The sequence below is a fragment of the Gopherus flavomarginatus genome, chromosome 4 (genome assembly GCF_025201925.1).
Source record: "Gopherus flavomarginatus isolate rGopFla2 chromosome 4, rGopFla2.mat.asm, whole genome shotgun sequence".
NCBI classification, from domain to species: domain Eukaryota; kingdom Metazoa; phylum Chordata; order Testudines; family Testudinidae; genus Gopherus; species Gopherus flavomarginatus.
The window spans coordinates 62511896-62535872 of NC_066620.1; the positions used below are offsets into that span (position 1 = coordinate 62511896).

The 23977-nt window shown below is 43.3% G+C and overlaps 1 protein-coding gene across 3 annotated transcripts in view; it reads left to right on the forward strand.

The window, feature by feature from the left end:
* LRFN2 (leucine rich repeat and fibronectin type III domain containing 2) overlaps positions 1–22334 on the forward strand; it is a 221629-nt gene extending 199295 nt beyond the window's left edge. For all 3 annotated transcript variants that reach the window (XM_050948520.1, XM_050948519.1, XM_050948521.1), the window contains one exon: positions 19646–22334. In XM_050948520.1, the coding sequence (XP_050804477.1) occupies positions 19646–20564 (919 nt within the window). In that variant the 3' untranslated portion in view covers positions 20565–22334. The remainder of the gene's footprint in view (positions 1–19645) is intronic.
* Positions 22335–23977: the final 1643 nt, after the last annotated feature.

Consider the following 23977-nt stretch of genomic DNA (forward strand, 5'->3'; position numbering starts at 1 on the left):
TCCTCCACCCCCTGGGAGTTGAGGCAGGAATGGCACATAAGGGCTCCTACACCAGCTATTGGGCTGTAATGGCCTCCAAAGAGCGGCTCCACAAACTGTGGGAGAGAGTTACTCAATCCAGCCTCTGTGTATTTGCTCAGCCTGGCTTCTTGGGCTGGGCACTACTTAGAGGATTTGCTCATAGAGCTTTCAGGTTTACCCTGCAGGCTGAATAGTACTGCGTAAACCCTGAAAGGTTCTGATCTGAACTGCATCCAAAAATTTAGGGAGCTGATCCTTCTACCACTGGAGAAAATGGCATACCTCCCGCTAACTTCAGAGAGAGCAGGAGCAGACATAGACTCATAGACTTCAAGATCAGAAGACCATCATGATCATCTAGTCTGACCTCCTGCACAATGCAGGCTGCAGATCCTCACCCACCACTCCTGTAATAGATCCCTCACCTCTGGCTGAGTTACTAACATTCTCCAGTCATGATTTACATACAGAACAACTCCTTTCCTCAGGAAGTCTGTGGCAGAGCAGGCACTGGAACTCGGGTCTCCCAAGTTTTTTCGCTAGTGCACTAACCACTGGAACATCCTTCCAGTCTATTTGCATAGTGTCAGAGCATCCTATGGTCTTTAATGTGGTTATGTGACAGATGCTAGTCATGTCACTTAATGCTCTTTTAGAAGGTGTTCACATACCACAGTGAGGGGCGAAGTATTAAAAAACAGAATAGAATATTAAGGGACTAATATTAATTAATTAATGCAGTGCCATTCTGGACATAATCATTCCCATTGAAATCAATGCTATTCAAGGCACTCACCCCATTGTTCGAGGCACACGGGAGCTGACAGGATCAGGCCCACAATCCCAGTCTGCAACACCATAAGAGCACATAAAAGGGAAGTGCCACGGATAAGGACTGAAGAATTTATAGGCAATAGTTTCACTGAGCAACTCACCAGCAAGTCTTGTGGGGGAGCCCTGAACGTTTAAGCGTATTTCTGAATATTTGTGCACATCTTCATGTATCTGGGAAACTGGCAGTTGTGGTGGTAAGAGTGTTTCTGTCCATTCCCTTCTTCAGTGTTACCACACAAAAAAATTACCAGCATGCTCCTTAAAAAGCAATTACTATTTCTAAAAGATACTTGTGAAGTTTAGCCATTACAGAACAAGTCCTTTTCTCTTGTGGAGGTGCTAACACTAATTACATATCCTTTCAATATTTCATTGGTATTTAATCACCGTGAATCAGAATTATACCTTCATTCAGTGTGTAGCTAAGTGAAACTAAGGCCCAAATTCTGTCCTTGGATACTTGCTTGTGGTTTATTGGCACTGATAAAAGAGGAATAGAGGCATTCTAGGCAGGGCCTGGCTTTGTCTGTATTAAGTGTAGTTTCTTCTGCCTGACAGTAATTAATTGCAATGAACACACAAAGTACATTGAACTGTAACATCTGTGGGAAAGGCAGCAGCCATAATAGGCTTACACAATACCTGAACTGGTTGTTTTATGCCTGTTACATGGTGGCTGTAGGCGTACAGCGTAATGGTAAGTAGCAATGTCACAGAAGGTGCTATGTAGAGAAAAGTATTCTCACTGTACATACACACAAAAGTGTGCAAATACACATGCATACATACAATGTGTGTGACCACACACACACACACTTATGCTCTGTTGTATGCAGTTTGTTAAAGAAGCAGACTTCACTCTGCTTGGACACCAGATTTATCCACATATATATTCTGCTTGTGAAGGCATCATGTATAAAACGTATTTTGCTTATGGTGTCACCAATTAACCTCGAAACAGATACAGCCACTTTCAAAGGCTGGTACATAAGAACATAAGAACGGCTGTACCGGGTCAGACAAAAGGTCCATCTAGCCCAGTATCTGTCTACCGACAGTGGCCAATACCAGGTGCCCCAGAGGGAGTGAAGCTAACAGGCAATGATCAAGCGATCTCTCTCCTGCCATCCATCTCCATCCTCTGATGAACAGAGGCTAGGGACACCATTCTTTACCCTTCCTGGCTAATAGCCATTTATGGACTTAGCCACCATGAATGTATCCAGTTCTCTTTTAAACATCGTTATAGTCCTAGCCTTCACAACCTCCTCAGGTAAGAAGTTCCACAAGTTGACTGTGCGCTGTGTGAAGAAGAACTTCCTTTTATTTGTTTTAAACCTGCTACCTATTAATTTCACTTAGTGACCTCTAGTTCTTGTATTATGAGAATAAGTCAATAACTTTTCCTTATCCACTTTCTATACATCACTCATGATTTTATATATCTCTATTATATCCCCCCTTAGTCTCCTCTTTTCCAAGCTGAAGAGGCCTAGCCTCTTTAATCTTTCCTCGTATGGGACCCTCTCCAAACCCCTAATCATTTTAGTTGCCCTTTTCTGAACCTTTCCTAGTGCCTGTATATCTTTTTTGAGGTGAGGAGACCACCTCTGTACACAGTATTCGAGATGTGGGCGTACCATGAATTTATATAAGGGCAATAAGATATTCTCTGTCTTATTCTCTATCCCCTTTTTAATGATTCCTAACATCCTGTTCGCTTTTTTGACCGCCTCTGTGCACTGCGTGGACATCTTCAGAGAACTATCCACGATGACGCCAAGATCTTTTTCCTGACTCGTTGTAGCTTAATTAGCCCCTATCATATTGTGTGTATAGTTGGGGTTATTTTTTCCAGTGTGCATTACTTTACATTTATCCACATTAAATTTCATTTGCCATTTTGTTGCCCAATCACTTCCTGACTGGGAAGTTCCTGACTGGTACCAAGCAGTCGATTCTACATGGAGGCAGCAGGTCTACTTGTGATTAGAACAGGAGTCTTGTACTTAACCATTTCCACTTTTGCTCCCTTTCCGTGCTCTCCATACAACAACACGGGTGTTCCATTCCTAGAGGCCTGGTCCTAGCCCCCACTCTCCTCTCCCCGTTCAGCAAATGTTGCTATTCAGCAGTTTTGCAGGTTCCATTTCTGCTGATTGTTTGTCTGCCTTCCCTTGTCACACTGATGAAGCATGAGAGCAGAAAAGGATTAATTAAACTTTTAGAAACAAAAACCCCCAAACCCTGAAGGAAATCCCTGGTAAGAAAGTGGGAAAGGTTACTCCATCAAGTAGAATGAAAGGCTCTGTCTAAATTTTAACTCTCTAATGCTCATTTTCTCTTTAAAAACAGAGGGCTATATGGTACCTTTATAAGACAGTCCTGTCTTAGGGGTAGCATGAAGGCGATATCACCCCAGCAGGAGCTCTGAGATCCCTGGTGCAGACATAGTAGGTCTGATTCTCAGTTATCCTAAGGCCTCTCTGTGCCACTGCAGCAGCATAAATGGGCCTTAATAAGAGTGAAAATGGCTTGCTTGCACCAGGGCCTCCTTGGCCTGGCATAGGGGGCCAAGAGTGAAGAGAGGGCACAGCCAGAGTGCACGGAGCTACAGCTATTTGTTTCCCAGTGCTCATAAGATGCCATGGAAAGCAGAATGCAAATCAGAGCAGGCTGCTCTCATTTACATCAAGAACTGGGCAGGCCCTGTACGGCCCCCAATACAGGGAGCAGAGGTGGTCACCTTTGACACTTAACTTTGATCATGTCTCAGACACAAGAGTGCCATGAACTACAGGGGGAGCACGGTTCCTGAGTGACCATTAAAGAAGATGCATCATCTGCAACCCTCTGTTCCTGTCCAACACCAGTTGGTGTGGAGGCTGGGTTGGGGGTATGGGCTTCACTCCTCCCAACTCACTCTCACCATTGGCAAAGGTAGCAGAAACTCTTGCTTCATCAACTGCAAGACACAGGCTCCACCTCAGCCCCCATCAATGTGCAGGGAGGGATGTTCTTCACTTTCACCTAAAGGATTGTTACTGGCTATTGGATCTGATGAATCAAAGGCCTAATATGGATCACATGCCCCTATTGGCAAAAGACCCAATGGCAACCTGGAGAGCTAGACCATGAATTAAACCATCAGAACCTTAAAGTGCACTGCTTGATGTATTCATGAAGAAGCAGGGAGGCTTGGGTTTCAATTAAATGCTTTTGTTTAGCAATTACACCAGCATGTAAATGGATATAACCAACAATCATATTCAGTGTCTTATTGAGAAACTCCCTAAACTCTGTGCCTCTTTAGCTTTCATCCTCCTGCCTCTGCCTTTCCTGACAGATCCATGCAATGCCAACAAGATGACACTCTTCGCCATTCTTCACTTTATTTTTTTAACATAAAACGTGTCAACTCTAACAAGCTTTCACAACTCTTCCATTTTTAGTATTAGTAAGACTATGAAGATCATCTTCTTTATTCAAAATTCCAAATTAGCATCCAAACTAGAGCTAGAATGAATTTCAGTCTGATTGGGTATTCTTTTCTCCTCCTTAGAAATGGGAGAGTCTAGCTTAAAGTCCAAAGCAATTTCTGAGGCATCGTAACTAGGTTCTGACAGTATGTGTCTTAGCTGCTTAGTATTGCGAATCAAGGAACAACCCACCCTCTTTGCTCCTCAGCATAAATGAGGTTTTTGACAAGTTTCTAAGGATGACATAGTGCTCATTTTTATAGAATGCATCCAGCTGTCCCAACACTGGTTCTAGGGCTGGCAACATAGCCAAGATCCTCCAACTTGGAAAAATGTGGTCTTTCTATCATCGTGTACTTGATCTGCATTTTGTTTCATTTTCTATTTATACTCTTTGTGGTGTTTTTGCACCTTGTTTTCAGTTATGCAATCTGGAGCTAGGGAAGGGAACCTTACAGCAGATTTCCTTTAAGAGAATTAGTTTTGTAGTCATTTCACCAGAAGCTCTACGTATAGTTGAGCAGTACACCCTTAGTAACTTTGTATATATGGAAAAGGCCAGTTGAAAAGGGACCCTGGTAGTTCCAGTCAGCACTGCTGACCAGGCTGTTAAATGTCCAGTTGGCCACCCACAGTGGAGCAGGCAGAGTGCCTATCTGGCTCCGCACGGCACCCAAAAAACTGCCGGCATCTCCCTCTGGCTCCTAGGCTTAGGAATGGTCATGGGGGCTCTGCATACTGCTCCGCTATCCAGCGCTGGCTCCGCAGCTCCCATTTGCTGGGAACCTTAGCCAATGGGAGCTGTGGGGCAACACCTGCAGGCAGGGACAGAGCACAGAGGCATCAGGCCACATCTCTGCCTAGGAGACAAAGGGAGATACCAGCAGCTTCCTGGGAACCACCTGATGTAAGTGCCACCCAGACCCTGCACCCCACACTCCCTCTCATGCCCCAACCCCCTGCCCCAGCCTGGAGCTTCCTCCTGCACTCCAAACCCCTCATTCCCAGCCCCACCTCAGAGCCTGCACCCCCAGGTGGAGTCCTTATCCCCTCCCATACACCAATCCTCTGCTCCATCTTGGAGCTCCCTCCCACACTCCAAACCCCTTAGCACAGACCCTCAGCCCAGCACTCCAAGCTCCTCATTTCCAGCCCCACTCCAGAGCCCTCACCTCCTCTTGCACCCCAATCCCCTGGCCCACCCCAGTGAAAATGAGCGAGGAGTGACGGTGGGGGAGAGCGAGCGATGGAGGGAGGGGGGATGGAGTGACCAGGAGCAGGGCCTCTGAGTAGGCACAGAGTGGGGCAAGGGGTTTGGTTTTCTCCAAATAGAAAGTTGGCAACCCTATTTGTAGGCAGTGTTGTTGTAGCCATATCAGTCCCAGGATATTAGAGAGACAAGGTGGGTGAGGTAGTACCTTTATTGAACCATCTTCTGTTGGTGAGAGAGAGATGCTTTCGAGCTATGCAGAGCTCTTCTTCAGGTTGAAGAACTCCATGTAGTTCGAAAGGCTTGTCTCCGTCATCAACAGAGGTTGGTCCAATGAAAGATATTACCTCACCCACGTTGGTATCTTTGGCAACTGTTTTCCAGTCCCTTCCCTCACTATTAGTGGCTTTGAAAGCTTGTTTAAAGTACCAGTGAAAACTCTCTCTCTTTACATTACTCTTTGGAGAGTTCGGGGAAGCTCTTATGTGTTTGCTTCCACAGTCTGTAAAGAATCTTTCAATGAAATTACTCACAAACGTCTCCATTATCTGTAAGGACTTCAAAAGGATATCCATAATGTGCAAAATGACTTCCTCGACTTTCCTTCTAATGTTGGATGAGGATATAGATGTGACTTTGAATGCCTCGGGGTATTGAGACTAGAAGTCAATCAAGAGACCAACCAGAGTCGAGTCTAATTTTATCCACAGATTACAAGGCATATCTAAATTTTGCAGTGATTGTTCATCACGTGCAGGGTGATTCTTTATAATTTCTGATCAGCTGTTCAATACCTGTATCCATATTAGGCCTCAAAACTAACTATGCAAAATGTGTTTAGTTTGAACAACACCAAGGTGAATCTCACGAAGCAGTACTCTTCCATCATAGAGATTGGAACCATGATTTAGTCTCCTCTTAATATAATGTCATCCAGGCTAGCCAGTTGATTGGAAACTCTGAAATAGAATGAGTTTTTGTCCATTGTTGATTTGGCCATTTTCCCATCTGTACAATTTGACAAAGCTCACTTGAGCTCATCCTGCCAAGAGTCAGTCCACAATTAATGCTGAGAAATCTGCTGTACACATCAAAACTATCTTTTGCACATTGTCTTCTGCTGTTGGGTCAGAGGAGGACCATGTAAGTACTTAGGTATAGATATATATAGTCGGTATCTGGAAGTAGAGGACTTGACAAGCACTGGTTATGTTATTTTTTCCTGCAATGCATTCAGTATTGTGGCCTAGTGATAAAGCACCAAACTGAGGTTCAGGGGGGCTATATTCCTGTCTCTCCCATTAGCCTCCATATCTGTCCCAGTGCCAGCGGTAAGGAATATGTCAGTCTTTGGGCTACTGGTGTGACTTTGTCAATTTACTGTAACCTTGTGAGAATAGCTGTTAATCTGTCTGAGACTTTTGAATAAAAGAACATACTCCTGGACAAGACCATTAAACTGGCCTTAGGTGTTTAATCCACCTTATCTCCCCTCTACAGTATGTGTAAATCAAAGCTGCTTTTCTGACCTAGCAGGGCTTCAGTTTTCCCTTCAATAATATATATTACCTGTCCCCACCCCCATGCTATGTTTTCCAACTAGTCTATGCTTTAAAATATATTCTCAAAGAAGGACGGCGTCTCAGATTTCAGTGAAATGCTTTATTTAACTATTAGACCTCAGAGTAAAAAGATGAAACTGTATTCAGGCACTTACTCAGAGAATACCCAAATTTGATATGTCTATGTAAGAACAGCCCTACTGGGTCAGACCAACCCAGATCTAGCCAAGTATTCTGTCTTCCAGCAGTGGTCAGTACTAGATGCTTCAAAAGGAATGAATAGAACAGGGCAATTGTCAAGTGACCCATCCCCCAGTTGTCCAGTCCCAGCTTCTGGCAGTCAGATGGGGACACATGGAGAATGGGGTGTTGTCCCTGACCGTCTTCACTGGTTGCCATTGATGGACCTATCCGCCATAAATGTATCTAATTTTTTTAACCCAGTTATACTTTTGGCTTTCACAGCATCCCCTGGCAACAAGTTCCACAGGTTGACTGAGTTGTGTGAAGTACTTCCTTATGTTTGTTTTAAACCTGCTGCCTGTTAATTTCTTGTGCTGTGTGAAGGGGTAAATAATACCTTCCCTCTTCACTTTTTCTGCCTCATTCATAACTATAGATCTCTATCATATCCCCGCTTAGTCATCTCTTTTTTAAGATGAAAAGTCCCAGGTTTTTTTTAATCTCTCTTCATATGTTCCATACTCCAAATATTTTTGTTGCCTGCTCTGTACACTTTCCAGTTCTAATACAATTTTTGAGATGGGGTGACTAAAATTGCACATGGTATTCAACTAATGGTTCCTAACATTCTTTTAGCTTTTTTGACTGCCACTGAGCACATGTTTTCAGAGAAATATCCAGGATTGCTCAAAAATCTCTTCCTTGTGCAGTAACAGCTAGTTTAGACTCCATCGTTTTGTAGTTGGGCTTATTTTTTCCAATGGGCAACACTGACTTTCATCTGCCATTTTGTTGCCCTGTCACTCAGTTTTGTGAGATCCTTTCGTAACTCTACGCAGTCAGCCTTGGACTTAGCTAATATGAGTAATTTTGTATCATCTGCAAACTTTGTCACCTCACTGTTTACCCACTTTCCAGATCATTTATGAATATGCTGAGCAGCACAGGTCTCCAGAAAGATCCTTGGGGGGCCCTGCTTCTGACTTCTTTCCATCCTTTGTTTCATATCTTTTAACCAGTTACTGATCCATGAGAGGAGCTTCCCTCTTAACCAATAACTGCTTATTTTTCTTATGCGCCTTTGGTGAGCCTTATCAAAGAATTTCTGAAAGTCCATGTACATTTATATCAGCTACATCACCCGTGGCCACATGTTCGTTGACATCCTCAAAGAATTCTAATAGCTTTGTCAGTGATGATTTCCCTTTACTAAAGCCCTCTTGACTCTTCCCCAAAATATCATGTTCATCTATGTGTCTGAGAATTTTGTACTTTATGATCATTTCAAACAATTTGCCAGGTCGTGGAGTTAGGCATACTGGCCTGTAATTGCCTAGTTTGCCACTTGAAACTTTTTTAAAAAAAAAATTGGTGTTACATTAGCTATCTGCCAGTCATCTGGCACAGTGGCTGATTTGAACGATTGGTTATATACCTACAGGTCTCTTCCTTCCAGTGGTCTACTCTTGCCTTTTTGATGAATAACCATTTCACTCATGAGTTAAAGGGAGACAGCTAGTCTGAGTGTGCAAGAGGAATCCTTTCCAAAATGAATTCACCTGGCCTCAGGAAAAGCTCCCTAATGTCACAGGATGCATGCTTAGCCCATGGACTATGACTCATAGACTACAGTGGGAGTTGAGGGCTTCAGCACAAGTCCCCCATGTGTGTATATGACAGTATATACAGCTGTATATGAAGTAAAACATGCACAGCCTTAATATTTGTCTAGCCTTAAATCTTACTTAGAAGATCAATTAAAACTATTTGTTGAGTTCAATAGCAATGAATAAAAACCTGCAGCAGGTCAGTTTTATCCGCACCCTGTGGCTACAGGAAAAGGAGCAGCTACTGGCCTCCTTTTAGGACTCTGCAGGCTAATTTATCTTCCAGACCATGTTTTGGGCACTCATGCAGAAATCATTCTCATACCTGTAGCTTACCTGCGTCTGACAACAAAACCTAAATGCTTTGCCAGTATTTTTAATGTAAACACTTTGGGTCATTACAAGCTACTCAGCTAGCCTCCCTACCTGAGTGGAACGTTCTCAGATAAACTGGTTGGCGTGTGTGTACTCTGCTGTCCTCTAGTGGATGGAATCAGAACTGCTCAATTCCGTGTCCCAGCACCTATGCTGCTCACAGTTAATGGAGATTCTCCTTTAGTTCAAGTGGCAGGAAATGGTGCTGTTAAAATGGGAGAGCCCAAGGTGTCTTCACCACGCTGCTTTGAAGTTCTGTGTGTGTGTAAGGTTTGTAGTACAGTAACAGCCATGAAGTTCCTAGGCAGGGATGAGTTTGCTACATTTCTTGTTCCAGAAAGCTTATTTTTTCATGGGAGCATTACAGGAGAACCTTAACAAGGTCAGAATTACAGGTTAATTCACACAGGTATACAAATAGTCAGCTATTTATTCAAGCGTCTCTGAGGCAATTTGGTTTGCTAAGTGAGGCTGGAGGAGATCTTGAGGTCAGTCTGTTCTGTGATACTTCTGGCAATTCTGCTTCCAGTTGGACAGGGCAGACCCTAAGGGCGGCTGCTCTGGTATTTTCATACTTCCACATAGGAACACTGGAATTGCTATACTGGATAAGATCAGGGCTGCATCTAACCTAGCATTCTGTCTCCAACAGTTGCCAGCGCCAGGTGTGTCAGGGGAAAGGGCAAGAAGCTCGATTATCATTCAAAACCAGGACGTTTGGAGAAGCTCGGAATGACTAGGTTGTGTGGTAGAAGTTTGGACCCATCTCTATAATGGGCCTGAACCAAAACCCAGAACCCAAACACCCAAACTTGGGGACGGGTCACATCAAGGAGCTGAACACCATTCCCCAGACTTACGTTTACTCAGGCTGTTACATAGTGAGTTTTGTGACTCTCCATTCAGTCAGAAGTGGCTCTCCAGCACAGCTGGCTTGTGCCTCTTTGCTCTAGGCAAGAGTCTGAAGAAAATTCTAGTGGAAGAAATGTATCATAGAACAAAGGAACCTGGAGATGGAAGGAACTCACCAGGTTATATATACTCTTTCCCAGCCAGTGCAGGATTGTTCCCTACAGGCCTAGGTTATGTTCTTCCTGTGGTTTGTTCTATCTCCTTCTGTTAGAACACTATCCAACCGCCTAATAGATTTAACCATTAATTAATGTTCTCTAAAATACAGTATCAGATGTGCCTTTCTTCCTTCCTGTAGCTCAGGGGGTGTATAACTCTGGTTCATTATTTCACACCAGGCTTATAACTTGCCTTTGACTTTTTCCTTCCACCACCCCATCCTCCCGCCTTCTACCAAGTGAGCAAAAGAGAGCATAATCAAATTAGGAAATAATAATGAGATGACATGTACCGTGGGGCTAATCTGACAAGATGAATTCTCTGAAGAGTGGCTGGATGTGTGAGTGATGAGGAGACAGGATTCAGAAAGCTGGGGAGAGTTTTGGATCTTGTGATGATTGTTCCATCACAAGGCAAAATTAAGGCTGCTGTAAAATAAGGAAAAATATTAAAAGGAGAAAATTCACGAGTGTATTGGTGAGTGGCTGGGCAAATGTTTGCTGAGAGGTTCTGGGTGCAGGGTTCAGTTTAGGAACACTGTACACCACACAACATTCAACTAGATATTTCCTTACATTGCTGTAGATGGCAGAAGAATTGGGCCCATCATCAATAAATATGAATCTATGAATAATACCAACTACCTCTTCCCCAGGGTTCCAGAGGGAAATGGACCCAGCTCCCCCTTTGTCCCGTCCCTTATGTACAGTGCCTCTTGTACCACTCTCTACTGAAGCTCCAAGTCCTAGCATCCTCCTATAAGCAACTTTCTCTCTCACTTCATCAATACTGTCAACTGCTAGTACTGAAAAATCATGAGTCAGGCCCCAAAATAATGCAACTGGGAAAAAAAAGTTGGTATTTTCTTTATTTTTCTGCTGGGCTTTGATCCTTTAGGAAAAACTCAGGTCATGTTTTCTGTGTATCCACAAAAATTAGAAACACACTTTAGTTTTTTTTTAAAAGCTAGCTGAAATTCTCACCTTATCACGTGACTCCAGGAGCTGAGGCTTGAAGAACACCACCAAATATCATGAGACTTTCAATAAAATCACAAGAGCTGGCAACAATGAGGAATACCATCCCACCGGAGGTGCAGCGAAAAGTTGACTCACCCGCTCCTACTGGGGCCCAGATCTCTCCAGTCCCCCTCTGATCTTCATTATCCCCATGCTCCTTATAATATCTGGCATGCTCTGAGCTAGGCCCTTTCCACTGCATTGTTTCAGTCCTCTGCCTTCCTAATTGTCTCATATTTGCACACAAAGCTGGTTCACCTGTGTATTGATCAGGTTCTGTGACCTTGATCATAATTCAGCTGCCCGTTGATCTGTTTCCATCATTTTGAGTGCTGCTATTCACGTGCATGTTTACATGCTTTTACCCCGCTGATTGCTATATTATGTCTGTTTGTCTTTCTGCAGCTTCCCACTGCATTGACTCTACTATGTTCTCCACTCTAATCACCTTCTTTGCTTCACCCTCTTTCATCTTCACTCACCTCACCCATTCCTCCTTCAGGTTCTTCTTACTCTACCGGTTCTCATTTTCTCACCCTTTTCCTATCTCTGTCTGCCACCGTGAGGTCTGTGCACCACTGAAGTTCTATAGGGCTTAGAGGCCTTGTACTGGCCCTCTGTGCAAGCGTGAATTTCATTCTCTGCTGTCTCACTACCTCAGCCTAATTTCTATTAATCCAGTCTTTTTCCACCCCAAATACTTTATTCCTCTCGTATCTTCTTCTTGAACCGTTCCCCTTTTAGCTCATTCCAACATTAATGCTGTCCAGATTCGTCCTGGGAACTTCATCTATAGTGCAGCACCCCACCCTGCTTATACCTTCATCAATGCTCCCAAGTAGAGTTTGTTGAATTGTTTTTCCAAAAATAGGGTTTTGCCTAACTGAATTTTTTCATGTGAAACTGTCATTTAACAAAGCTTTTCTTTCTTTCTTTCTGAAAATGGTTATTTCAGTTCAAATATGTTTTTGTTTCATTTCTCAAAAACAGAAAAATTTCTACTTTTCATTTTGGGCTCCCCCGCTCCTTTCTCTCCCTTATCTCTCTCCTCCAACTTCCCTTTCTCTTTCTCACCCGCCTCCTCCACACACTTAGGAAGGGGAGAAGGAAAAGTGGAGGGAAAGAATAGGGAGAGTGTGTGAGTGTGTGTGTGTGTGTGTGTGTGAGTGTGTGTAAGAACAGTGAAGATGGGGAAGGTGAAGGTGTGGTGCTATTAGTGCTATTACACTAAATGATCTAATGTGTCATTTCTTCTCCAGTTTCGATGGTAGAATATAAGATCTTAAAGGGAATCTTACTGAAGTGCAGGGAGTGTACCTCTATGGCTAACACACACAAGAGTCACGTGGGAGATCTCAACAGGGCACTAAACTAGGACTCAAGGGGTGGGCTATTCAAAAAGAGATGTCTTTACAACAAGAACTGGTAAAGCTTCAAGACAAATGTATGTTTGGCCAAACTTTTAGCCTTCTTGCATTCATTAGTCTTTTGCCCTGACACAAGTTAGCTTGCATTCCTTCAGCACTTGCCCTGGGAAATGTTGCACCTCCATTTGACAAAGATCCGATTAGTCATTAAATGCTTCTCCCTCTTAACATCCAATCATACTCAGGGGCTGGATGTTGGAGCTCAAGATCTCTGATTACTGCAGCCAACTTCAGACTAAGAATAGTCGGTATCTTGTCCCTAGAAAGACGGAAAGTTGGAATGAAATAACCTACTCAACAAGTCTGATCTATCTTCCCCCTAATCTATCTGCTCCACACACACATCAGCTGGAATGTTAACCCCTAAGTTCCCCACAGGTACTCCCTAATGCTTGAAAAGAAGGGATGAGCACATTTGTATATTACGTTATAATAATAATACATAGCTATTCTATATAGTGTTTTTTATCAGTAGATCTCAAAGTACTTTACAAAGGTCAGTATCATTGTCCCCATTTTACAGATGGGAAAAATGAGGCACATATAACTGAAGAGATTTGACCAAGGTCACCCAGTAGGTCACTGACAGAGTAGGACCTGGAACACAGGTCTTCTGAGTCCCAGTTCAGTGCTCCATCCAAAAGGCCACATGCCCCTCCACACATGGCCCTGCTAGCCAGGAATGAAAGTGAGGTCCACAGAAGCCCTGGGAATTAACCGTTGCTGCTGGCTTTTCAAAGTCTTTTATTTCTTAATTTGTTTAAATGAAGCCACGGGACTAGCTAGGATATCACAAAAGCAGTTTGCACTATGCTGTGGCTACAAGATTGCCTGGTATGTACTCAGCGGGGAAAGAGTGCTGGGGGCAAGTCAGGGCTGAACTTGAAAAGGGGAGCTGAGACCACTGGGAGGTGAGATGCCGTTTTGTTTTGTTGTGATCCATTCATTTTAGTGCTCGTGCAAAATAAGAGATTAAAAGCATTGGACCAAGGCAGGCATAATCCATACGGGAGCCATGCATACTTTCCTCTTGCCCTCAAAGATCTACCAATGCACTTCAGTCTTCTCCTATAGCACCTCTGCTATTCCATTTCTGGCTCCGATAAAGCTCTTCCAATGTGCCTCAGTCTTGATCTGTAAAACCTCCTGCGATTCCAGTCTTTTACAATCCCAAAGTTGAGACTTGCAAACTCATTTCATTTTGGAAAGACAGCATTTGCAAATGTGTAGCACGCAGACTCCTATGTTGGAGAATCTCCTAATTTCCTGGGACATTTTTAATCTCTAGTGAGAGACTTCAGTAGTTATCTGAATCCTTGCATTAACACGATGGAGTTATTTGTCTGCTCTTCCTATCCAGAGGGAAAAGGGCAAGGGAAGAAATATAGAAATGCTTTGGTCAGAGGATGTGTTTTGTGGTGTCTGGCTCATAGCCAAGAGTTGGCAGGGAATGGGTTAATGGCAATAATTTCCAAACCTGTTCTTGTTATACCTAGGTTGCCAGTGGACCCCTATAAGATGGATTGTCTAGCCAGGGATGAGATAAGGTTGGTTTTGGATTGTTCAGTGTGAAAGAGACTGTTTGAACTGTTAGTGTAGTTGAGTATTTATTGCCTTTCCCAGAGGGTTTATTTTCAGATTTTTAAAGGCTTCAACTCCTTTAACTGTAAAAGGAAATGCATAGTAGCAACCTTAGCTTAAAATTAATAGTTGTTTGCCAGTTTATTTCCTTGTACGGTTGTTGGCTTTTTCTGAAACGGGGCCAATGCAGAGTTCAGGAGCTCTACAGGGTCCTCCATTCCTCTTCTGTGAAGTGGATCTCAGGAGCTCTGCCAGATCCGTAACTCCTTCTAGCTCCCCCAGTCCTGCAGAGTTGAGGAGCACTTAAAGATGCCCAGCTTTTCCCCTGCTCCCCAGACCCCACTGCATGTGGTACTGAAGAATTCCACTGACTCCCTCTACTATTCCTTACCAAGCAGAGTGATGTCTGCATTAGTACCTATTCGCTACATGCCACCCTATGTGTGTACTTACACGTCCTAGTGAAAGGCTCTGGCAGGGGGGAAATTTCCAGCAGTTGCTTGGCCAGGATAGTATCAGAGGGGTAGCCGTGTTAGTCTGGATCTGTAAAAGCAGCAAAGAGTCCTGTGGCACCTTATAGACTAACAGACGTTTTGGGTGACACGAAAGCTCATGCTCCAAAACGTCTGTTAGTCTATAAGGTGCCACAGGACTCTTTGCTGCTTTTACAGATCCAGACTAACACGGCTACCCCTCTGATACTATCCTGGCCAGGATAAACACCGTGGGCATGAAGAGCACTTGCGTAAGCCATATCTCACCATCTATGTTGCTGCTTGTACCCGTGCTAGCTGAGCATGCAGCATCTGTACTCTACACTCTGTCGTGAGAGTACACATAGCCAAAGTGGATATTTAAATTCTCTCTAAACCATCAGAGAGTAGCTGATCAACAGGGTTATCCCAAGGCCTATGCACCATTTAAGTCTCACTTAAACCCGCAAAATGGTATTTAAATGGTATATAAGACTTGTATTTGTCAGGTGCATACATCGGTGAATTTCATCTAAAGGGACCATAATCATTACAGTTACCTATAACAAACATTAACAGCTTTACTCATTTATTACCTATGTTATTCAAATATGGACCAAACAAGAATTTTCCTGGAGATTTAACCGTGTAGAATGTTTGAAGAGGCCGCAATTAGCTATTTAACCAAGAGGGGCACAAAGAAACATGAGAAACTAATCAAAATGTCAGTGCAGGGCGATTTGTTAATGACCTGGAACTCAAATGCAGTTTGGTTAAGTTTCTTCAAACTTTCCAGAAAAAAAATCATAGCCTTCAGGGGAAATTTAGTATTTTTTAAGCTCAGTCAATTTTGCCAGGCACAGCTGTAACTGCATCAGGGCTAATAATAGGCTTATAATGGAATCTGGTTGCAACCTTACTTAGGAAAGGTGATCATCTTTCCATAATACATCTAAAGCCAAGGATTACGTAAGGTTCTATAAATGTACTTCAGATGTCCCACCCTGCATGACAGTCAGATGAATATTCCTGTAATAGAAGAGCTCAGCGTGGAAATAAATAGTAGGTTCAAGCACTGTAGGGGTTAAGCAACTAAACTCAGAACCAGTTCTCTTGCATCTGAAGAGGATGATCTTGTTTTCATGAAGTTACCTAATCTTTAAAGTATTTCATGATACTCTGTTTGAAATAATCCTCCCTCCCTCAAACTTATTACTAGTCTGCTGTGATTGATGGCAGCTCTTAAGAGTCCCCATACCTAAAATCAATGTAGACACATTTTCACTCTGGGATATTGATGACTCTTTGATTATCCACAGCACAGGTAGCTGTGAGATGCCACTTCAATCTTTACTTTGCTCCATCACATGGAGGAGTCTTTCACAGCTGCTCTGCACTTTGAGCACTGTTAATCAGGGAACACAGCACTCAATGGTAGGGAGTTAGCTCAGACCCAAAAGGGCTCTTTAAAACCACAGCTGGGCAGAATCCCTAGGGCTATGTTCAGGCTACTAATGGGCTACAGTTTGGTTCAGACAGCAATAGCAATAGTCAATATCGTTGGAGGAGCTGAAGGCACTTTGCAAACATTAACTGATTTCTGTGCCTCACCCCCTCAGCATTCAGAAATTAGACTTATCATAATGTCTTTGCAAGCTGAGGAGGAAATCTCATGAGACCAGGCTTGTCTATGAGACCTGTACTATGTCCCTGCTTCCACATAGGCCAGAAAGTGTGGGAGTGAGGGGTGTGAATGTTTTAGAGAAGCACATTAATCGCTGACACAGACTCCCCAGAAGGACAGATACAGTATTAGCCAGCAAGAGTAACTGGCCAACATGAATGTACAAACTGGGTTATTGAGCAGAGGGCTCCAATGGTAAAATCTGAACAAATGCGATCTCTCATTTCTTGCTGGGTTTTTTTTTTTTTACTATTATTGTTTATAGGTGGTTGTTAATCTGCAAAACACAGAAGATGCTATGATCTCTGCCCCAGTGGCATTGTATTCTAAGGACTAAAGTATGGCTATCCCAGGCAGTGGTGTGGAACATGCATTGAAGAGGAACATTGCCCAAGTTGTGGTGGCTGGAGGTATAATGCCTCTAGAACCATTGGGGGGAAGCGCAGTCAGAAGCTGCTCTAGGTTGAACATTCTAGAGATGGCAGGTACAGCACTCCGGACGCACTACTGAATGTACCTGAGGTGCTCTTGAGTATCCTGCCTGAGTCTGTGCAGAACACATCTGCTCTGATACTAAATGTACCAGGGATGTCTAGGTAGAAATTAGAATGCACCTGCTGGGTGGCCCAATTTTCCAGGCAACTCTAGGCAATACTTACTTTGCCTGCAGTGTTCTAAAAGCAATGAGCCAGATCCTCAGCTGTGGCCAAACTGCAGAGACCCAAGTTGTGATGTGTGTGTGCATGCGCATGCACGTGCACACGCATTCAAAGGTGGCTTAATGTTCACCTTTACACTGCTCTGCTATTGCTCCATCTCTGTGCAGGCTGGTGCCCCTGCATTGTGATAGAACAGCCTGTGGGTGGCTCTAATTTGTGCTGACTGCAATGGCTACCCAAGCCCAAAATACACCTGAATGATTGGCATGGTTTAGGCACATGACAACTACACCACCTTTCTTCTGGCCATGCTGTTTTCCCTGCTACTCTGGCAACAGATGATTGAGTGTCTGCTCTACTGCTGGAAGATCACTTGTACATGGAAATGATCCTCCCTGAGATGGTTACACTGGCTTTAGAGACAGGTTACACTGGCAGTGTAGTGCAAAGCAGCTATACTGCACCTGAGATTCTGATCTAGCATGTCCAGAAAGAACACACCTTTTTGAACTGCTATGTAAACAGCCAGGCTTAGGCATTATCCACATGCCATCCTAGTGATTATTACATGTATGTCTGGTTGAACAAATCTATTATTACTTAATGTTCCAGGAATACTCTGCAGATACCATTGTCATCCATGGAATGCTAGTGAGGTATGACAGCACAGCACATGTGAAGGAATGCCACCAGGGAAAAAGCTGTGTGTGAATTTCTCAGTCGTTTTGTATTTTAACCTTGTCTTCTGTGACCAAATGCTAGAGATTTGGGGGGAGGAGGGTCACACAAAGGTTATTACTGCAGGTAATGAGGAGCCTTGCTGCCATCAGCTGTCTCTGTTGAATATCAGCTACAAAGTAAATACCTTACATATAATTGCTCCTGTTGTTTGCCAGTATGGTAAATCTGCTGAAGCTGCAGAACAAAGGGAAGAGGGATGCAGTAGGCAAAGACTTCCTACCTATATCTGAGTCTGCTGAAGGTCTTAGCTTTGACCCAATCATACAATATGACAGTATATCAATACACAACTGTCAGCAACAAACCTTGGCAAGAAGTTCTTAACTAGATGGTCTCTGGGTCCATAGTTTTATATTTCAAATCTCAGGTTACTCTGGGTGAAATCTTGAAATTCTTTCTCAATTTCCACTCAGGCCTTATTCAGGCAAAAGTCAATAGGGATTTTGCCTGCACAAAGACTGTAAGATTTGAATGGCTGGATCTGATTCTCTTTAAGTCTAAAGCCACTTTAGAAACACTCTAGCAGTGGAAATGGGCCTTAGAGTGGGAGTAAGCTAGAATGACAATAAGTTGCCTGAGATATAAATGAGACTCAAGCTTATTATATTTAATTTGCCTTTTCCCCCACTATTCGAAACCATCAGGATGCTGTCTGAAGACAGTGATAAAAAATGTAAAGGCTGCTTCTCAGTTACATGTAGAACACGTAAACCGGGCATGAGCCTGGTTCTCCACTAACCTGCACTTTGTGCCATCATGTACACCAGTATAACGGTGAATGCGGAGTGGCTGTAGGTAGAACACTACCATCCTGATTTAATGGTGCTTTTACATCTACTTTGCTGCAGGGTCATTAGTGTAAATTACTGCCCAAGATGCACGACAACAGAGGATTAGACTCATTAGCAACCACCCATATTGCAAAGCCCATTGTCTTTTTCCATTCACAACTCCATATTTTGCAAACACAACTCAGGCATATCTTTTGGTTTTTATATCCTATTCATTTGTTGCAAGGTTGGAACTGTTTGGTTTTGGTTGGATTTACCAAAAAAAAGATGCTCTTCTAATCCAATCTCACACCTTCCCACCCTGCCTCTGCATTTATTGCAGATACTTCTTTTCCACCCTATCTGAGAAAGGTGGTCACATGCAGAAATTTCCAGCAGATAAGATCTCTGCACTTCAAGGATCCATCCTTCATAGTGTAGGGAGAAGGAGAAAGATGGCTGTCTGCCACCTGTATGCACCAAAAGCAGTCTGTTATAGGTTGGTATTGCAATGTAAACAACATCATCATCATCATCATATCACAATGCAAATTTCCTGACCCTCATGAAACAATGTCAAAGCTGCTGATCCTGAGCAGAGCAAAGCTGAGGATCATTTGGCAGACTCAGTCAGGGTTGGTTCATATAGGCTGAGCTTTATGTTCCCGGAGCTGTTCGCCCAGCCTTGCTTACACCATGTACACTCTGAGTTTGGATACAAATACTTTGGGAAGAACAGGCCAGACTGGTTTTATTTACTCTTGTTCCCTTCTGTAACTACAGGAGAGATGGACCTGAAGAAAAACCTTATGTCTGAGCACCCCTGACCTTTGAGGAAGTTTGGATCTAGGTCTGAACTTTACAGATCAGGCCCATCTCCACTGGTAATTAACAAATGGTGCATCTGTTTCCCATTAAACCCTAACCTAATTTTCTTTTTTTCTTAAAGGATGATCCCTGCTACAAACAAAGCCTTTGTGGTGAACAACCTTGTAGCTGGAACGGGCTATGACCTTTGTGTGTTGGCCATGTGGGATGACACTGCCACGACACTCACAGCCACCAACGTTGTAGGGTGTGCCCAGTTCTTCACCAAAGAGGACTATCCTCAGTGCCAATCCATGCACAGCCACTTCCTGGGTGGGACGATGATCTTAGTCATTGGAGGCATCATTGTGGCGACTCTACTGGTGTTCATCGTCATACTCATGGTCCGGTATAAAGTTTGTAACAATTCCCAGGGGAAGATGGCCAATGTCAGCAATGTCTACTCACAGACTAATGGAGCTCAACCCGTTCAAAACGGGGTCCTGCCCCAAGTCAACCCCAAAGTGGTGGTAAGAAATGAACTCATGGAGTTTAACTGTGAATCTGTACAGAGCAGCATCTCCTCCTCCTCTAGTTCAGTGAATAGCCGCGACTGTGATGATTATAGCCTCCAAAGTGAACAAGGCACATTGTCCAGTAAGTGGAGGCCTCCTTCTAGGTCAAAACATAACATTGATCGGCTAATGGGAGCTTTTGCCTCCCTGGAACTGAAATGTCAGAAAAAGGAGGACACGGTAGACTCCAGAACTTCCACAGTGGCCCGCCACTCGGACAAAGAGCCACTTCTGGGCCAACAGGAGTCAAAATTCCGTAGTCTCCTCATGTTACCACTGGAGGGGAAAACTAAACGTAGCCATTCTTTTGACATGGGGGACTTTGCCACATCTCAATGTTGCACCTACCCAAAAAAGATAACAAACATTTGGACAAAACGCAGCCTCTCGGTGAACGGCATGCTCTTGCAGTATGATGACAATGACTTCGCAGGGGCGAAAGGGACGTATGGGAGTTCAGAATGGGTAATGGAAAGCACAGTGTAAATAACAGCTTCTCCCTCCTCGCTTCTCCCTAATTACATCAAATGTAATAAAATTTGGTTTTGTTGAAAAGCCATGGAAATGAAAAGGGGGGAGGAAACATGCTCAACCACGCTGGAGAAAAGAAAAGAGAGAGAGAGGTAAATAAAAAGTAAGATAACAAAAGAGAAAAAAGGTAATGAAATGCTAATAAGCAAGTGTGGCCCCATTAATGTCCGGTCCCAACAAAACTGAGTGTGACCATTTCAAGGAATTTACCAGTCATATTTAACACTGCTTTTCAAAAGTCTCCTGGCTGCCTGGTGACCCGACAAACAAGCTTAAACAAGGATTAAAGTGGGTTTAGCAGCACATATTTCATTCAAAGGGTTTGTGGGGGGTTTCCTTCCCTTTTTGGTAACCTGTGAAGTACACTCCCATGGATAGAAGACTGATGCAGGTATGTCACTGGCTGTAATTGCGCATGTCATCACAGAACTACACTGAGGGCATCTGTGGGGACAGAACAGATCAATTTTTCAGCTGAATCTCTTCATGTTATCAAAAGCATATGGAGATTTCTCCCTCACCCCCTGTTGTTGGGCTGAGGGGTTTTTTGGTTGGAGTGGTTTTTTGCAGGAAAAAGGGATGTTTCTTTTTTCCTTTTTGTTTTTACTCTCTCATCAAATCCCTGTGATGAAACCAAGAATCTGTACAAAGATTAAACTCTTGATGTGTACTGTATAACCCGCCTTCAACACCACCCTTTATGTCCTAGGAAAATGAAATCTAGGGGGCTAATAAATTTTAAAAATAATCATCTTTCTTCCATCTCCTTCATGGTCGCTGCTTGTCAAGGCAGATTGCAACAGCTATTCATATCAGTGAGGGGGGGGGGTTACTATCCCGGAGGGGGGGGAAAATTCAAGATTTCATATAAAAGGCAAGAGAGAGGCGAAAACAAAAGCTGCTCTGGTGAACTCTACACATTATTAATACAAATTGCTGCTGGTCAAGGTTATTCTGTCACTATGTTCGACTGATAAAGAAAATGCAGACTTTAGCTTGTTTGCAACAGAAAGCTCTTTGTCCAGTCAGTCGCCACAACAGGGCATCAGTAGCATTGCAGGAAGTGCAGGTCTCTGAGCATTTAAGAGGATTATAAGTGTAATGGGGATGTTCCTATTTAGCCACGGAAAACAAGTTTCAATTGGATGTCTCAGAATAGATGGTCTCCCAAGTGTCACCTGCATCATGCCCCTTCACCTATTCCCAGACCTCTGTCCCATCCCTTGCAAAGGTACTTGCTACCTGAGACCAGTGATGGTTCTTTATGACTTGTAAACTGATTTTCAAGTTCCTTTTGGGGAAGAATTGCTTTGGTTCTGGGAATGCTGTGGGTGCACGAGGTCCATCCACCTGGCTCCATTGTCCATAGTGACTTTAATGTGATTTCCAATATTTTGGTGGCTACAGCAACTGTCTTTATTTAATTTCTTTGTTCCCAGTGATCTGTCAGCTGGGAAGCATTTTGAAATTGCACATCATCATCAGCATTATTTTATAACAGACATATGGAGAAAGGTTGTAAGGCACAGAGGAAAACCACAAAAAAACCTCTATGTATTTTTTTTAAAAGATTCAGAGATATATTGTGACATGGCTATGTACTTGATCTTGTGTTCGTCATGTTTCTTACTTGGAGTTTTAGACAATGACATCCCTGTGATCAGAATATTATTTTCCTTTTAATTTTTTTTTTTTTTTTGCTACAAAATGTACAGTAAAAACAAAACATTCCCGGGGGAAAAAAACACTTTCATTTGTTTTAATGTCTTGTGTTTTGCTTTGAAACCTAAATAAGACGCATTAATATTTTTAAAGAAAGAAAAAGATCCTTGAGACATTTTCTCTCTTTGTTGTTTCGTGTGCTGAAAGATATTTTTCTTTAGGTGAAATTCATCTCAAATCAGAGGTATTCAGTGGTGAACAGGCCCTTTGCATAAGGATGAATATCATGCTCTCAGAACCTGATCTAAACTTGGCTATATCTGTTAGGAGTGTGATGTATCTACACTGTATGTGGGAAGTGTGGTTTCATGGTTAGATGTACCCAAGCTCGCCTTGATCTAGCTAGCTTGAGTAACAATAGGCATGAAGCTGCAGTAGCACAGAGGGTGGTATAGGTTAGCTTCTTGAGTGTGTACTCAGGTCCTGGGCATGCTGCTACCTCTGCTCCCTCCTATTGTGGCTCAAGCTAGCTTTGATTTAGCTAGCTCAGGTATAGCTACACATGCTGCAATCACACCTTCTGATTGCAGTGTAGACAGACTCATACACAGTTATGCTGGTATAACTGTACTTAGAGCAGTATAGCTTATACCATTCCCCATAAGCTATACCAATATCAACACAGTTATACTGGTATAACTTCATCCACCCTTGGAGGTTTTTGCCAGTTATTACCAGTATAACTATACCAGCAAAGTATCAGAGGGGTAGCCGTGTTAGTCTGGATCTGTAAAAGCAGCAAAGAATCCTGTGGCACCTTATAGACTAACAAACGTTTTGGAGCATGAGCTTTCGTGGGTGAATACCCACTTCCTCACATGCATCTGACGAAGTGGGTATTCACCCATGAAAGCTCATGCTCCAAAACGTCTGTTAGTCTATAAGGTGCCACAGGATTCTTTGCTGCTATACCAGCAAAACCCTCTTATTGTAGACAAGGCCTTAGATGCCTTTTAAAAGAAAAGCTACAGTCATTAATAATAATACTTTGTATGGATCCAGTACTGAACTGTTTGCTGTAGTAAAACTCCCACTGACTTGAACACACTAGGTAGCTTGTGTATGGCTGTGTAGTGTTCAGTGCAAAAGACTAATAGCTAATGTCCTGATGTTTCATGGTGTGTTTGTGAGAGTTGATTAAGTAATGTATATAGCAGGGATCGGCAACCTTTGGCATGCGGCCTGTCAAGAAAATCCGCTGGTGGGCCAGAACAGTTTGTTTACCTGCAGCATCCGCAGGTTCGGCCAATCATAGCTCCCACTGGCCGTTGTTTGCCATTCCAAGCCAATGGAAGCTGCAGGAAGTGGTGTGGGCCGAGGGATGTGCTGGCCACTGCTTCCCACATCCCCCATTTGCCTGGAACGGTGAACCACAGCCAGTGGGAGCTGTGATTGGCTGAACCCGTGGACGCCACAGATAAACAAACCATCCTGGCCCGCCAGCGGATTTCCCTGACAGGCCGCATGCCAAAGGTTGCTGATCCCCAGTATACAGAGTGCCTCAAATATAAGATATGAGATATACAGTGGGTCTGATGCTCTGCTGCTGTAAATTAGCATAGCTTCATCCACATCAATAGAGCTATGCCAATTGACACCAGCTGAGGATCTATTACTATTTATTATTAATAGCTAGATTGTTAATG